The sequence below is a fragment of the Oncorhynchus masou genome, chromosome 28, assembly GCF_036934945.1.
Source record: "Oncorhynchus masou masou isolate Uvic2021 chromosome 28, UVic_Omas_1.1, whole genome shotgun sequence".
NCBI classification, from domain to species: domain Eukaryota; kingdom Metazoa; phylum Chordata; class Actinopteri; order Salmoniformes; family Salmonidae; genus Oncorhynchus; species Oncorhynchus masou.
In genome coordinates this window covers 2,452,622-2,470,964 of record NC_088239.1, presented here as the reverse complement: position 1 = coordinate 2,470,964, position 18,343 = coordinate 2,452,622, and the positions used below count along the sequence as shown (strand labels likewise).

Genomic DNA, 18,343 nt, shown 5'->3' with positions numbered 1-18,343 from the left:
TTCATAACCCGATCCCAATCCTTAACCCACCTTAACCATTCATAACCCAATCCCAAACATGAACCCTCACCTTAACCATTCATATCCCGATCCCAATCCTTAACCCACCTTAGCCATTTGTAACCCAATCCCAAACATTAACCCTTACCTTAACCATTCATAACCCAATCCCAAACATGAACCCTCACCTTAACCATTCATAGCCCAATCCCAAACATGAACCCTCACCTTAACCATTCATAACCCAATCCCAAACATGAACCCTCACCTTAACCATTCATAACCCAATCCCAAACATGAACCCTCACCTTAGCCATTTGTAACCCAATCCCAAACCTTAACCCTTACCTTAACCATTCATAACCCAATCCCAAACATGAACCCTCACCTTAACCATTCATAACCCAATCCCAATCCTTAACCTTCACCTTAGCCATTTGAATCCCAATCCTTAACCTTCACCTTAGCCATTTGTAACCCAATCCCAATCCTTAACCTTCACCTTAGCCATTTGTAACCCGATCCCAAACATGAACCCTCACCTTAACCATTCATAACCCAATCCCAATCCTTAACCCACCTGAACAATTCATAACCCTATCCCAAACCTTAACCTTCACCTTAACCATTTGTAACCCAATCCCAAACCTTAACCCTCACCTTAACCATTCATAACCCAATCCCAATCCCAAACCTTAACCATTCATAACCCAATCCCAATCCCTCACCTTAACCATTCATGACCCAATCCCAAACCTTAACCCTCACCTTAACCATTCATAACCCAATCCCAAACCTTAACCCCCACCTTAACCATTCATAACCCTATCCCAAACCTTAACCCACCTTAACCATTCATAACCCAATCCCAAACCTTAGCCATTTGTAACCCTATCCCAAACATTAACCCTTACCTCCCGAGTACCTTAACTGAACCTTTAACTTGGAATGAAACGATACAGAGCTGCCATCCAAGATGTCAAAAACACTTTGAAGTTTGACATTTGGGGAAATGAGGATAAATGTCTAACTCTGCAGTGAGCCTGTGAAAGCTTGTTGCATAACAGCTTCCTCTGTTCTGTAACCTACAGTACAGTACTAGGTCTGGTCCCCTCTCAGTGACCTACAGTACAGTACTAGGTCTGGTCCCCTCTCAGTGACCTACAGTACAGTACTAGGTCTGGTCCCCTCTCAGTGACCTACAGTACAGTACTAGGTCTGGTCCCCTCTCAGTGACCTACAGTACAGTACTAGGTCTGGTCCCTCTCAGTGACCTACAGTACAGTACTAGGTCTGGTCCCCTCTCAGTGACCTACAGTACAGTACTAGGTCTGGTCCCCTCTCAGTGACCTACAGTACAGTACTAGGTCTGGTCTCCTCTCAGTAACCTACAGTACAGTACTAGGTCTGGTCTCCTCTCAGTGACCTACAGTACAGTACTAGGTCTGGTCTCCTCTCAGTGACCTACAGTACAGTACTAGGTCTGGTCCCCTCTCAGTGACCTACAGTACAGTACTAGGTCTGGTCCCCTCTCAGTGACCTACAGTACAGTACTAGGTCTGGTCCCCTCTCAGTGACCTACAGTACAGTACTAGGTCTGGTCTCCTCTCAGTGACCTAGAGTACAGTACTAGGTCTGGTCCCCTCTCAGTGACCTACAGTACTAGGTCTGGTCCCCTCTCAGTGACCTACAGTACAGTACTAGGTCTGGTCCCCTCTCAGTGACCTACAGTACAGTACTAGGTCTGGTCCCCTCTCAGTGACCTACAGTACAGTACTAGGCCTGGTCCCCTCTCAGTGACCTACAGTACAGTACTAGGTCTGGTCTCCTCTCAGTGACCTACAGTACTGTACTAGGTCTGGTCTCCTCTCATTGACTGGAGACCTGAGTTAACAGTAACCTACAGTACAGTACTAGGTCTGGTCTCCTCTCAGTGACCTATAGTACAGTACTAGGTCTGGTCCCCTCTCAGTGACCTACAGTACTAGGTCTGGTCCCCTATTAGTAACCTACAGTACAGTACTAGGTCTGGTCCCCTCTCAGTGACCTACAGTACAGTACTAGGTCTGGTCTCCTCTCAGTGACCTACAGTACAGTACTAGGCCTGGTCCCCTCTCAGTGACCTACAGTACTAGGTCTGGTCTCCTCTCAGTGACCTACAGTACAGTACTAGGTCTGGTCTCCTCTTATTGACCTACAGTACAGTATTAGGTCTGGTCCCCTCTCAGTGACCTACAGTACAGTACTAGGTCTGGTCTCCTCTCAGTGACCTACAATACAGTACTAGGTCTGGTTCCCTCTCAGTGACCTACAGTACAGTACTAGGTCTGGTCTCCTCTCAGTGACCTACAGTACAGTACTAGGTCTGGTCTCCTCTCAGTGACTGGAGACCTGAGTTAACAGTAACCGACATACAGTTCTAGTAGACATACATTCTCCTACTTGTTAATACTGGTCCTCCGTGGGCATCAAACCCACAACCCTGGCTCTGCAAGCACAATGCTCTACCAATTGAGCTACATGGGGTCACAGTAGCCTGAGAAACGTACAAACTCTACCTCGCACAGACTCTACCTCATATGACTCTACCTCATACGACATTACCCATATGACCTGGGCTGTTACTCAATACTTACTACACCTTTCTCTCTCTCCCTCTCCCTCCCTCTCTCCCTCTCCCTCCCTCCCCCACACACAGTTAGGGTGTGGACAGTAAACACAGGAAAGGCATTGTAAACAAAACACTGCCCTATGAGACAGAGGGACTGGTGCTGTTTTAGTGTGGATAGATATGGCTTTAGTCTGCTGTAGTGTCAAATATGTACAGTATACATTACCAGGTTCTCTCTTTTACATTATTCCCTGGGGACAAAGTGTTGACGTTACAGAACAGAGTTATTCCCTGGGGAGAAAGTCTTTATTAAACACAAAGTATCACCCTCTGTCACGTACTCTCCCTCTCCGGCCTCAAGTTCATCAGGCTGCTGATTATCCCGCATACCTGTCACCAGCGCCTCATGACACTCACCTGGACTCCATCAGCTCCTTGATTATCTCCCCTGTATCTGTCACTCCCCTTTGTTCTTTCCTCAGGTGTTATTGATTCTGTTTCATGTCGGTGTGTTGTTTGTGTTTCGTGTTCATTGTTTATTTTATTTATTAAAACAGTCACTCCCTGAACTTGCTTCCTGACTATCAGCGCACTCGTTACACCCTCCCACATTCTCTTCTCCTTCGACTAAACACATGAGAGCTCGTTGGTAAACTTGTCTCAATCAAGACCACAGGAAGAAACTACAAAAGGAGAGGAAGGGCAGTGGAGGAGGCTGGGTCCTGGAGCTGACACACATGACCAGTCCTGTGCCAGGAGATGTCTGAGAGGAAGCCAGGGATGGAATGGACACACACCAGTCTGGACAGTTCAAAAGGAAGCGATGTGTGGGTCAGAATTCACTTCTTGTTATTTCTCTCTTGACTATCTGTGAGATGTTTTAGTTTACATTCCACTGCCTCCCAAAACCCAGGTTGACCTGTAGTGAGATGCAGGGCTGCAAGACACAATAGACAGTAGGTGGTAGAACTCAGACAGACGGAGTAGGTGGTAGAACTCGGACAGACGGAGTAGGTTGGTAGAACTCGGACAAACAGAGTAGGCGGTAGAACTCGGACAGATGGAGTAGGTCGGTAGAACTCGGACAAACAGAGTAGGAGGTAGAACTCGGACAGACTGAGTAGGTGGTAGAACTCGGACAAACAGAGTAGGTGGTAGAACTCGGAGAGACGGAGCAGGTGGTAGAACTCGGACAGACAGAGTAGGTCGGTAGAACTCGGACAGTTGGAGTAGGCGGTAGAACTCGGACAGACAGAGTAGGTGGTAGAACTCGGACAGTTGGAGTAGGCGGTAGAACTCGGACAGACAGAGTAGGTGGTAGAACTCGGACAGTTGGAGTAGGTGGTAGAACTCGGACAGTTGGAGTAGGCGGTAGAACTCGGACAGACAGAGTAGGCGGTAGAACTCGGACAGACAGAGTAGGCGGTAGAACTCGGACAGACAGAGTAGGTGGTAGAACTCAGAAATAAAGAGTAGGAGGTAGAGCTCAGACAGACGGAGTAGGTGGTAGAGCTCAGAAGGACCGTTACCCAGGTCAGGCGGGTTCTGCTGAGCTTGGTGGATACGGGACTCGATCTCCCAGGTGACGGCAGCAACGATGCCGGTGGATGGCACAATGGCTTTTGGCTCGGTACCTGTGTTGTTGGTTGTGAACTGCCGAGAGAGGGCATCAGGCTTGGTATTCTTCGAACCGGGGTGATAAGTGAGTAGGAAATTGAATCTACTGAAGGACAAGGCCCACCTGGCTTGCCAGGAGTTCAGACGTTTGGCGGTCTGGATGTGGGACAGGTTTATATGGCCAGTCCAGACGATGAAGGGGCTTACAGAGCCCCCAGCCAGTGATGCCATTCCTCCAGAGCCAGCTTAACGGCCAGGAGTTCCCTCTCTGCAGCTGAGAGCTTGCGGGCAAAGAATGCACATGGGTGGACCTTCTGATCAAGGGGGAACGTTGAGACAGAACAGCACCTACCCCCAGTGTCAGAGGCGTCCACCTCCATGATGAACTGGAGTCCTGGGTCAGGCTAAGGACCGGAGGTGAAGCGACGCTTGAGTTCCAGGAATGCTGCCTCTGCCAGTGGAATGGAGTGGTGAGAGGTGCTACCAGATGGCTGTAGTTGCGGATGAAACATCTGTAAAAATGTGCAAACCCCAGGAAACGCTGTAGCTGCTTCAGGTTGGAGGGCGCAGGCCACTCTGAATGCCTTGACCTTGGCGGGGTCCATACATAACTGTCCCTGTGCAATAATATAACCCAGGAAAGACACTGAGGCAGCATGAAACTCACATTTTCCAGCTTTAGCAAAAAGCTTATTCTCCAACAGCCGTTGAAGAACTTGGCAAACGTGTTGCTGGTAAGCCTCAGGGTCCTTGGGAAAAATCACGATGTAATTTAAATAAATTAAAACGAAGCGTCCAATCACATCCCTCAGCACGTCATTGACTAGGTTCTGGAAAACAGCAGGGGCGTTAGTAAGACCAAAAGGCATGACCAAATATTCAAAGTGACCAAGTGGTGTGTTGAACGCAGTCTTACACTCGTCCCCCTCTCTTATGCGGACAAGGTGGTAGGCATTCCGGAGGTCCAGTTTGGTAACCGTGGCACCATGGAGGGGGGCAAAAGCAGAACTGATGAGTGGCAAGGGGTACTTGTTCTTAACAGTGATGTTATTCAGCCCACTGAAGACTCTGCACGGCCTCAGTGACCCATCCTTCTTCACAAAGAAAAACCCAGCACTAACCGGTGAGGAAGATGGCGGCTTGATAAGTCCTGCAGCCAGAGAATCCTGGATGTACCTCTCCATAGCCTCTTGCTCGGGACGAGAGAGGTTAAACAACCGGCTACTGGAGAGAGGAGCTCGTGGCTGGAGGTCAAGGGCGCGGTCGTACGGCCGATGAGGCGGCAGCAACAGGGGGTGATGCTTGCTGAACACAGGAACTAGATTGTGATACTCGAGTGGAACTGATGACAGGTCTGGAGGTTCTGGAATGAACTGGGGCACAGACAAGCCTGGGGGAAGAGCAGAATGCAAACAATTAGAGTGACATAACAAACTCCATGTGATTACCTTTCTGGTGGTCCAGTAAATCTGTGTAGCTTTAACCATGGATGGCCAAGAACTAGGGGAGAGTAAGGACAGTCGATTATGTGGAAACGGATCTTTTCCTGGTGATTTCCAGAGAGACGCGGGATGACAAGGACACTGGAGAGGAGCTGTCCATTGAGAGCATTGGCATCGAGGGGTGAATTGAGTGGAACAGAGTCCAGGCCCAACTGGGTAACGAAACCTCAGTCCAGGAAGCTCTCGTCAGCGCTCGAATTGATGAGAGCAGACAGAGGAAAAGCCTGGCTCTGCCACACAAGGTTGCCTTCAAGCAGGGGCCTGACGGAAGATGGGCAGGCGATTTGGCTCAACAGTATATTCCCCACTACTGCCGAGCCCCCTCTTTTGCTGGATGCAGGGAACAAGTGGAGACAAAGTGACCAACCTGGCCACAGCATAGGCAGCTCCTAGCGCCGATTCGTCATTGCCTCTCCTCTGGAGAGAGATGGGCCCGGCCGAGCTGCATGGGTTCAGGATCTGGACGAGCCTGGGGATGAGATGCAGTCAGAGAAGGAGGACAAGGCACTGAAGCAGATGTTATGGGACATGCAACCCTACCTACCCTCTCCACCCGACGCTCATAGAGACGGTTTTCGATGCGGATAGCGAGAGATGAGTTCATCAAGTCCATCAGGCTCATCCCTGGACACCAACTCGTCCTTGATAGTCTCAGGAAGCGTGTGTCATCCTCAAGGAATTCAAGGAATGCTCCTTGAAGCTCCTCATTCCAGCCGCTCTCAGCGGTGAGGGTGTGAAACTCACATGCCATCTCACAACACTATGGGAGCCTTGACGGAGGGACAGGAGTCGTTTAGCGGCATCCTTACAGCAGACCGGGTGGTCGAAGACGTTCTTCATCTCCTCCGTGAATCTGAAGTAGGATAAGCAGATGGGGGACTGTCTCTCCAACACTGCCGTGGCCCAGGAAAGCACTGCTCCATGGAGGCAGCCAATCAGAAATGAAATATTGGCCCGTTCGCTAGCATAAGAGTAGGGCTGTTGCTCAAATACTTGTGAACATTGTACTAAAAAGGCTCTGCAAGCTTCGAGGTTGCCATCGTAACACTTGAGAATCGGAAAAAACTGCTCCCGGAGAAGGACTTGGAACTGATTGTGAGCTCTGGGCAAAGGGTCAGCCCTGTAGGTCATGCAGGCTCTGTGAAAACCCCTTGATGGAAAACTCCTTGATGTGCTTCAGAAGGGTCTTCAGGGCTCGGTCATGTTGCTCGAGCAGGGCGCCTTGGCCGACGAGGGTTTGGTGGAGAGTAGTAGAGTCTGCTTGGTTCATCTCTTTGGCCAGATCGTACTAATACGCGGAGTGGAACAGGGGAACCCAAGAGTAGGCCCAGACGAGGAGACTGGGATGAAGTAACCAAGATATTTACTGAAAAACAAGGTGGAGATGGAGGCTGGAGCGAGAGGGGTTGAGACAGGGTAAGCAGGTCCGGAGGGAAATCCAAGGGAGCAGTAGAGTGGGGAATCCAGGATAGAGTAGCAGGATGACGAGACATGGGACTGGAGACAGGGACCAGAGTCAGAGAGGGCAGAACTGTAGCGGAGAGGAAAACAGCGTCAGGCAAGGAAAACAGGCACAGCAGGATAACAGGATCTGAATAGTAACAAACGTCTAGAAACGTAGACTGACTGAGCAGAGATTACGATATGGCCGCGTGGAAGAGGCAGGACTGAGTATTTGTAGAGATCTTGATTATGGAACAGGTTGCAGCTGGTGGGGATCTGCTCTGACACCAGCACACCTGTCTCCACCCACACAATCACACACACACAAACAGAGCGAGAGAGGGGGAGGGAGGGAGTCCCGGTGGAGTGACGGCAGGTCAAGAAGACACAATACGAGCCGTAGGGGGAGTTGCAGGAGCAGATGTGACACTATTCTCTATCATGTCCAACAGAAATAACTTCAAATGTATAAAATAAATCAAATTGTTTGCACTCATGACAACTGGTTTCAATTACATTTTCTGACAATTTACAAGCAAATACTTTATGAATGTATATTTACAATTCAACTTGCAAGGTTGCTAGCCAACTAGGCTGCTAACGTTAGCCCTACTATCCTATTAATGTTAGTCCTACTAGCCTGCTAACGTTACGTTAGCACTGCATGAGTCAGCCAGTTGCTGTCAAAACCTAGCTTCCAGCTACATTTAAGTAAACCAACGTTTTGGAAATACATAATGTCATCTAACCAGTTATCAAATAATCTTACCAATATATGCAGTTAACCCAGGCAAAACTTGATCCTCCAGAAAGTGGAGAGCAACACCTATGCAGCTCCACCACACAATACACTTTTAAAACCGCGTTTGACAGGATTACCAACACAGACTGACCAGCCCACATAGACAGAAGCCTTCAATATGGCAGACCAATCCGAACTCCTGTCTCGGCATGTCCAGCCCACTCATTATCTCAGCCAATCATGACTAGTGGGAGGGTTTCTCACTTTTTTTGTGGCTTAACCAACAAGGCTTGTAATTTAACAATTGTATTTGTATTTACAGATGGCATACAAGTTTGTTATTAATCCACATGAAAGTTCACATGTTCCAGAAGGCATTTCTGCCCAAAAAACGCATTTTGATAAAAAATATATTTTTTAAGTTTAAACGGCTCTCCTGTGAAGTCGTGACTCCCGACATACGTATAGTTTCCTGAAGACAGTGATAGGAGGAAGGGTCCAGACAGATGAAAATGATCACAACAGCACTGTCAGTCAGCTACTGTAGTGCACTAGTACTAAGCCAAGGTTGAAAAACTGTGGTAGCCTACTTCACGGAGATCATGCGGAATCTGATTGGTTGTTTACATCACACCTCCTTGTGATAGGTGGATTATAGCTCACCACCGCCAACACTCGGTCTGCATGGCTAGTGGCCAACATTAACCTGGTTGCGAGTAGATTCTCCATATGACGTTGAGACATAGTGCATTGTGGGTAGTTTAGAAGAAAATCAGAAGTAACTTACTAATAAATAGGTAAAACCCCCAAAACACAACTATGTTTTTAGTTCTAGGTAACCATATCGTGACTACAACTAAAACTCATGGTTCCTACCCTAACACATTACAACCTGTTTACATTGGAACTGGCCCACGACAACAGAGGATATGTTGTTTCACATCAGAATGGAGGGAAATGTGTTGGGCCCTTCAACGTTAATTCTGATGTAGATGTTGATGTAGATGAATGGTACAGGAGCCTATGCAGAGTCGCCATAAAACGCTAACATCCGGTAACATCAACCTAACTTGCTCAGGCATCTTTCTACGCCTACTACGTTAGGTTAATGATACAGTAGAACTACTCACAGGTCTGGTTGCTCTGATATAGTAGAACTACTCACAGGTCTGGTTGCTCTGATATAGTAGCAGTACTCACAGGTCTGGTTACTCTGACATAGTAGCAGTACTCACAGGTCTGGTTACTCTGACATAGTAGCAGTACTCACAGGTCTGGTTACTCGGATACAGTAGCAGTACTCACAGGTCTGGTTACTCGGATACAGTAGCAGTACTCACAGGTCTGGTTACTCTGACATAGTAGCAGTACTCACAGGTCTGGTTACTCTGACATAGTAGCAGTACTCACAGGTCTGGTTACTCTGACATAGTAGCAGTACTCACAGGTCTGGTTACTCTGACATAGTAGCAGTACTCACAGGTCTGGTTACTCTGACATAGTAGCAGTACTCACAGGTCTGGTTACTCTGACATAGTAGCAGTACTCACAGGTCTGGTTACTCTGACATAGTAGCAGTACTCACAGGTCTGGTTGCTCTGATATAGTAGAACTACTCACAGGTCTGGTTACTCTGACATAGTAGCAGTACTCACAGGTCTGGTTGCTCTGACATAGTAGCAGTACTCACAGGTCTGGTTACTCGGATACAGCAGCAGTACTCACAGGTCTGGTTACTCTGACATAGTAGCAGTACTCACAGGTCTGGTTACTCGGATACAGTAGCAGTACTCACAGGTCTGGTTACTCTGACATAGTAGCAGTACTCACAGGTCTGGTTACTCGGATACAGTAGCAGTACTCACAGGTCTGGTTACTCGGATACAGTAGCAGTACTCACATGTCTGGTTACTTGGATACAGTAGCAGTACTCACAGGTCTGGTTACTCTGACATAGTAGCAGTACTCACAGGTCTGGTTACTCGGATACAGTAGCAGTACTCACAGGTCTGGTTACTCGGATACAGTAGCAGTACTCACAGGTCTGGTTACTTGGATACAGTAGCAGTACTCACAGGTCTGGTTACTTGGATACAGTAGCAGTACTCACAGGTCTGGTTGCGCTTGAATGTCCTGTGTGACTCGTGCCACATGGTTGTACAGTCCTCCTGCAGCTTGTAGAAGCGGTTCTTCTTCCAGGAGGAGGACCGTACCTTCAGCAGCTCTCCCCCCACCAGCAACAACTGGAGGTCCGCATCTCTCTCTAACCCTAGTGGGGTCACAGAGGTTAGATGTCACAGACAGATGGACTCTTCACAACTACCGTAACCATGGTAAACCCATCTGGAATGGTAATAAAGGAAGCCATTAGGTATTTATGTGTTGGGATGGAGCAGTGTGGTGTTAGAATTGTGGTGAAGGCTGCATACTGTAAAAGCTGCAGATTTTCCATCAGAGCTTTCACATGGTCAGATGAAGCTCAATGATCTCACCAGTGGCTGCTGACAACCCGTGTGTGTACGTGTATTGCTTGCATGTGTTTGCATGTGTGCATATTCGAGGTTGCAACAATGCTTCTGCAAAGCATCCTGTGTAGAACATCTGAGACAAACATTCCAGGTCAGTCGAGTCAGACAGGAAGTTAAAGCAAAAGGACCCCTCCACCCCAAATGTTTTCCTCACTACGACTCAAGATAGACTCTGAAAATGTAGTGGTACAACGAGCAGCAGGAGTTAGAGGCAGCAGTCAGCGGGCTGGACTAGGCTGGACTAGGCTGGACTAGGCTAGGCTGGACTAGGCTGGATTGGGCTGGACTAGACTGGGCTGGACTAGGCTAGACTGGACTAGGCTGGACTAGGCTGGACTGGCCTGGACTAGGCTGGACTGGGCTGGACTAGGCTGGACTGGGCTGGACTAGGCTAGACTGGACTAGGCTGGACTAGGTTGGACTGGCCTGGACTAGGCTGGACTGGGCTGGACTAGGCTGGACTGGGCTGGACTAGGCTAGACTGGACTAGGCTGGACAAGGCTAGACTGGACTAGGCTGGACTAGGCTAGACTAGGCTAGGCTGGACTAGGCTGGACTCGGCTGGACTGGGCTAGGCTGGACTAGGCTGGACTGGGCTGGACTAGGCTAGACTGGACTGGGCTGGACTAGGCTGGACTAGGCTAGACTGGACTAGGCTGGACTGGGCTGGACTAGGTTGAACTAGGCTGGACTGGCCTGGGCGGGACTAGATTGGGCTGGACTAGGCTGGACTGGTCTGGGCTAGCTTGGGCTGGACCGGGTGGTCCACATTCAGAACCACCCTGTCAGTGCTCGCCACTCCTGGGGCGTGGGCACAACAACAACATTGTAGACATTTTTACAAGGTCCCGCAACAGACTAACAGAGGCTGTTTATGAATCTAGCTGGCATGAATTCCGAGAGGAGGAGGAAGGCTGGGCACTGGGAAATAGCTGAGTGCTTCAGACTGCTTCTGTAGGGTTTTGGACCGTAGCCTGAATTCACTCAGTAGCTCTGTTGTTGTTGACTTGTTTGATCACAGGACTGCTCACTCCTGACCCATACCATTATCAAAACAAAACATGAGCTTAGATAAGCTAGTATTGTGTGATTCAGTCTTTGCCTGTGTTTCAAAATTCGTACTTGTGTTCTATCTAGAGTGTATAGCGAGTACAGAAGCTAACTGTCATTTTTCAAATGTGATTCAAACCTAGTGACTCAAAGCCCCATAGTAACACAAAACCCCATAGTGACACAAAACCCCATAGTGACACAAACCCCCATAGTGACACAAACCCCCATAGTGACACAAACCCCATAATGACACAATACCCCATAATGACACAATACCCCATAGTGACACAAAACCCCATAATGACACAATACGCCATAGTAACACAATACCCCATGACACAAAACCCCATAGTAACACATACCCCATAGTAACACAATACCCAATGATGACACAATACCCCATAATGACATAATGACTCAAAACCCCATAATGAGACAATACCCCATAATGACTCAATACCCCATAATGACATAATGACTCAATACCCCATAGTAACACAATACCCCATAATGACTCAATACCCCATAATGACACAATACCGCATAATGACATAATGACTCAATACCCCATAGTAACACAATACCCCATAATGACTCAATACCCCATAATGACAGAATACCCCATAATGACTCAATACCCCATAATGACTCAATACCCCATAATGACACAATACCCCATAATGACACAATACCCCATAATGACATAATGACACAATACCCCATAATGACACAATACCCCATAATGACATAATGACTCAATACCCCATAATGACTCAATACCCCATAATGACACAATACCCCATAATGACATAATGACTCAATACCCCATAATGACACAATACCCCATAATGACATAATGACATAATACCCCATAATGACACAATACCCCATAATGACATAATGACACAATACCCCATAGTGACTCAATACCCCATAATGACACAATACCCCATAATGACTCAATACCCCATAATGACTCAATACCCCATAATGACTCAATACCCCATAATGACTCAATACCCCATAATGACTCAATACCCCATAATGACACAATACCCCATAATGACATAATGACACAATACCCCATAGTAACACAAACCCCATGACACCGAACCCCATAGTAACACAAAACCCCATAATGACACAAAACCCCATAATGACACAATATCCCATAGTAACACAAAACCCCATGACACCGAACCCCATAGTAACACAAAACCCCATAATGACACAAAACCCCATAATGACACAATACCCCATAATGACACAATACCCCATAATGACATAATGACACAATACCCCATAATGACACAATACCCCATAATGACATAATGACATAATACCCCATAATGACACAATACCCCATAATGACATAATGACACAATACCCCATAGTGACTCAATACCCCATAATGACTCAATACCCCATAATGACTCAATACCCCATAATGACTCAATACCCCATAATGACTCAATACCCCATAATGACACAATACCCCATAATGACATAATGACACAATACCCCATAGTAACACAAACCCCATGACACCGAACCCCATAGTAACACAAAACCCCATAATGACACAAAACCCCATAATGACACAATATCCCATAGTAACACAAAACCCCATGACACCGAACCCCATAGTAACACAAAACCCCATAATGACACACAACCCCATAATGACACAATATCCCATAGTAACACAAAACCCAATAATGGCACAATACCCCATAATGACACAATACCCCACAATGACTCAATACCCAATGAAGACACAATACCCCATAATGACTCAATACCCCATAATGATATTGATCCAGAACTATTACTGGGTGACACCCTGACCCAGCAGTTGTGATTGGTCCAGAATGGTTACTGGGTGACACCCTGACCCAGCAGTTGTGATTGGTCCAGAATGGTTACTGGGTGACACCCTGACCCAGCAGTTGTCACCTTCTCAGGACTCGGCCACACCCAAACAAGTACTTGACGAATCTGTGACACAGGCAACACCCGTTCTGCCTGTCACATTCGGTTAATGGTCCCCAAAGCACACATCCCTGGGTCGCTCCTCTTTTCAGTTCGCTGCAGCTAGCGACTGGAACAAGCTACAACAAACACTCAAACTGGACAGTTTGTTCTCAATCTCTTCATTCAAAGACTCAATCATGGAGAGCCCCCATCCCCGCAGGAGGCCTTTTGCCTTTTGGGAGGCCGGAATTGTAAATAATCATTTGTTTTTAACTGACTTGCCTAGTTAAATAAAGGTTAAATAAATTAAATAAATATTGAATATTAAGGTACACAGAAGTAAATGAATGTATCTGGCTATTTCAGCCACACCCGCTGTTGACAGATTTATACAAATTGAGCACACAGTCATTCAATCTCCATACACAAACATTGGCAGTAGAAGGGTCCATACTGAAGAGCTCAGTGACAGTCAACGTGGCACCGTCATAGGATGCTCCCTTTCCAACAAGTCAGTTCATCAAATGTCTGCCCTTCTAGAGCTGCCCCGGTCAACTGCAAGTGTTGTTATTATGATTTTAATTTTTTATTTCACCTTTATTTAACCAGGTAGGCTAGTTGAGAACAGGTTCTCATTTACAACTGCGACCTGGCCAAGATAAAGCATAGCAGTGTGAACAGACAGAGTTACACATGGAGTAAACAATTAACAAGTCAATAACACAGTAGAAAAAAAGGGGAGTCTATATACATTGTGTGCAAAAGGCATGAGGAGGTAGGCGAATAATTACAATTTTGCAGATTAACACAGGAGTGATAAATGATCAGATGGTCATGTACAGGTAGAGATATTGGTGTGCAAAAGAGCAGAAAAGTAAATAAATAAAAACAGTATGGGGATGAGGTAGGTGAAAATGGGTGGGCTATTTACCAATAGGCTATGTACAGCTGCAGCGATCGGTTAGCTGCTCAGATAGCAGATGTTTGAAGTTGGTGAGGGAGATAAAAGTCTCCAACTTCAGGGATTTTTGCAATTCGTTCCAGTCACAGGCAGCAGAGTATTGGAACGAAAGGCGGCCAAATGAGGTGTTGGCTTTAGGGATGATCAGTGAGATACACCTGCTGGAGCGCGTGCTACGGATGGGTGTTGCCATCGTGACCAGTGAACTGAGATAAGGCGGAGCTTTACCTAGCATGGACTTGTAGATGACCTGGAGCCAGTGGGTCTGGCGATGAATATGTAGCGAGGGCCAGCCGACTAGAGCATACAAGTTGCAGTGGTGGGAGTGGAAGTCTTGGAGCAACAACGGCTCAGCTGCAAAGTGGTAGGCCACACAAGCTCACAGAACGAAACTGCAGACTGCTGTATTGCGTAAAAATGTCCTCGGTATCAACATTCACTACCGAGTTCCAAACTGCCTCTGGAAGCAACGTCAGCACAAGAACTCTTCATCGGGAGCTTCATGAAATGGGTTTCCATGGCCGAGCAGCCGCACACAAGCCTAAGATCACCATGAGTAATGCCATTTGTCAGCTGGTGGTGTAATGCTTGCCGTCATTGGACTCTGGAGCAGTGGAAATGCGTTCTCTGGAGTGATGAATCACGCTTCACCATCTGGCAGTCCAACGGATGAATCTGGGTTTGTCAGATACCAGGAGAACACTACCAGCCCGAATGCATAGTGCCAACTGTAAAGTTTTTGTGGATAAGGAATAATGGTCTGAGGCTGTTTTTCATGGTTCGGGCTAGGCCCCGTAGTTCCAGTGAATCTTAACGCTACAGCACACAATGACATCCTATACAATTCTGTGCTTCAAACTTTGTGGCAACAGTTTGGGGAAGGCCCTTTCCTGTTTCAGCATGACAACGCCCCCGTGCACAAAAGCGAGGTCCATACAGAAATGTTTGTCGACATTGGTGTGGAAGAACCTGACTGGCCTGCACAGAGACCTGACCTCAACCCCATCAAACCCCTTTTGGATTAATTGGAACGCAGACTGCAAGCCAGGCCTAATCGCCCAACATCAGTGCCCGACCTCACTACTGCTCTCTCTTGTGGCTGAATGGAAGTCCCTGCAGCAATGTTTCAACATCTAGTGGAAAGCCTTCCCAGAAGAGTGGAGGCTGTTTTCGCAGCAAAGGGGGGGGACCAACTCCATATTAAAGCCTTCTCAGAATCGTGGAGACTGTTATAGCAGCAAAAGGGGGACAACTCCATATTAAAGCCTTCCCAGAAGAGAGGAGGCTGTTATAGCAGCAAAGGGGGACCAACTCCATATTAAAGACTTCCCAGAAGACTAATGCCCATGACTTTGGAATAAGATGTTCGACAAGCAGGTGTCCACATACTTTGTAGTATATCTTTACTTTTCTCAAGTATGACAACTGCATTTTCCACCATCCACGCAACAGTCTAAAAACATTGTTATTGAGAGACGGGTTGATCACCGTTACAAGGCATCTAGAGGAGGGTAGAAGTGTTGTGAATTAGTACCACCTCCGTACTTACAGAGGTTCTGAAAAGACCAAAAGATTCAGATTCATTTATCTGGTACCAGCCATACATTCCCATGTTTCCCGTTATCTGTCCTGAACTCTGACCTCTGACCTGACCTGTCCTGAAGCTGTGCATTATAACTCCCATCATTTACAGTGCCTTGCGAAAGTATTCGGCCCCCTTGAACTTTGCGACCTTTTGCCACATTTTAGGCTTCAAACATAAAGATATAAAACTGTACCTTTTATGGTGACAATAACTCTTATTTGCTGTATTCCTATGGAAGTCATGGAATTTGGCCAAGACAGTATCTAAGGTATTAGCAAAGCAAGGTGAACTTGATCAAATGATTTTGGTTGGCAGAATGTTTTCTTTTGCAATGACATTTGTTGTATCTGACCGTGTCTGAAAGACACAACAAAAAGTTTCTCTCATTTTGTACACAAGTTTGTTTACATTCCTGTTAGTGAGCATTTCTCACAGGTGTGGCATGTCTAGAAGCTGATTAAACAGCATGATCATAACACAGGTACACCTTGTGCTGGGGACAATAAAAGGCTACTATAAAATGTGCAGTTGTCCCACCACAATGTCACAGATATCTCAAGTATTGAGAGAGCGTGCAATTGGAATGCTGACTGCAGGAATGTCCACCCGAGTTGTTACTGAAGGTACATTTTTCTACCATAAGCCGGCTTCAATGTCATTTTACAGAATTTGGCCTCACAACCACAGACCACATGTAACCACGCCAGACAAGAACCTCCACATCCGGCTTCTTCACCTGGTCTGAGGCCAGCCACCCGGACAGTTGATAAAACTGTGGGTTTGCCCAACGAAGAACTTCTGCACAAACTGTCAGAACCGGTCTCAGGGAAGCTCATCTGCGTGCTCGTCATCCTCACCAGGGTCTTGACCTGACAGCAGTTAAGTGTTGTAACTGACTTCAGTGGGCAAATGCTCACCTTCGATGGCCACCGGCACGCTGGAAGAGAGTGCTCTTCACAGATGAATCCCAGTTTCAACTGTACTGGGCAGATGGCAGACCACCTCCAACGTCATTTTAGAGAATTTGGCAGCACAACCACAGACCACGTGCAGGACGTCATGTGAGCGAGCGGTTTGTTGATGTCAACGTTGTGAACAGAGTGCCCCATCGTGGCGGTGGGGTAATGTTATGGGCAGGCATAAGCTACGGACAACGAACACAATTTTATTTTTATCGATGGCAATTTGAATGCACAGAGACACCGTGACGAGATCCTGAGGCTCATTGTCGTGCCATTCATCCGACTCCATCACCTCATGTTTCAGCATGATAATGCACGGCCCCATGTCGCAAGGATCTGGACACAATTCCCGGAAGCTGAAAATGTCCCAGTTCTTCCATGGCCTGCATACTCACCAGACATGTCACCCATTGAGCATGTTTGGGATGCTCTGGAACAGCGTGTACGACATCTTGTTTCAGTATTCCCATACCCAGGTACGTTGTAACAAGAGAACTCTTTTTTTTTAGACAAGCAGTTTTCTAAACTGTTTTCATGAAATCTGATTATTTCCAAGGATACACAACATCCTGTAACGATTCTCCTCCTCTCCTGAGGAGTATGAAATATCAGGCCAATGCGCAGCATGGTGAGTGTCCATGAAGTTTATTATAACCAGACCACTGAAACAAAAACAAAAGTAGAACAAACCGCAACAGTTCTGTCAGGTACAAAACAGAAAACAACTACCCACAACTCAAGAGCGAAACCAGGCTGCCTAAGTATGTTTCTCAATCAGAGACAACGATAACCAGCTGCCTCTGATTGGGAACCATACCAGGCCTAAACATAGAAACACAACACCTAGATATACAACATAGAATACCCACCCACATCACACCCTGACCAAACAAAAAATAGAAATATACAAAGCAATCTACGGTCAGGGCGTGACAGATACACAACATCCTGAAATATATGTAGATATCTTTGTTAGAAAGAGTACTATATTTCCCTTGAAGAATTGATGCTGAATGTAAAAAAATAAATCTCAACTTACACCACTCTCTCCTACAGTCTAAAAAGTGAAGGTGTGAAGGAAGGAGTTGGCTCCAGGGATGTCTCCTCCCCTTTCTACCTGCCTCCAGACACTAATATCTGATCTGGCTGCACACCAACATTTTGTATAATAAGGCACATTGTTCATCCCACGGGAGAAAGCATTTCCTCTGTTTATACTTACAATAATGACTTTCAGACAGAATGTAACGTGCCCTAGAGACAGGACACTAGACAACCATCTCAGACAGTCAAACAAATCACATTACCACTCAAGTATGATCACAATGCCTATTGAGGAATGGAATCAAAACGGATGTTAACATG

The 18,343-nt window shown here is 46.8% G+C and overlaps 1 protein-coding gene across 1 annotated transcript in view; it reads right to left on the bottom strand.

The window, feature by feature from the left end:
* plcd1a (phospholipase C, delta 1a) overlaps positions 1-18,343 on the bottom strand; it is an 85,435-nt gene that overhangs the window by 66,573 nt on the left and 519 nt on the right. The window contains exon 2 of the mRNA XM_064941128.1: positions 10,026-10,184. Within this exon, the coding sequence (XP_064797200.1) occupies positions 10,026-10,184 (159 nt within the window). The remainder of the gene's footprint in view (positions 1-10,025; positions 10,185-18,343) is intronic.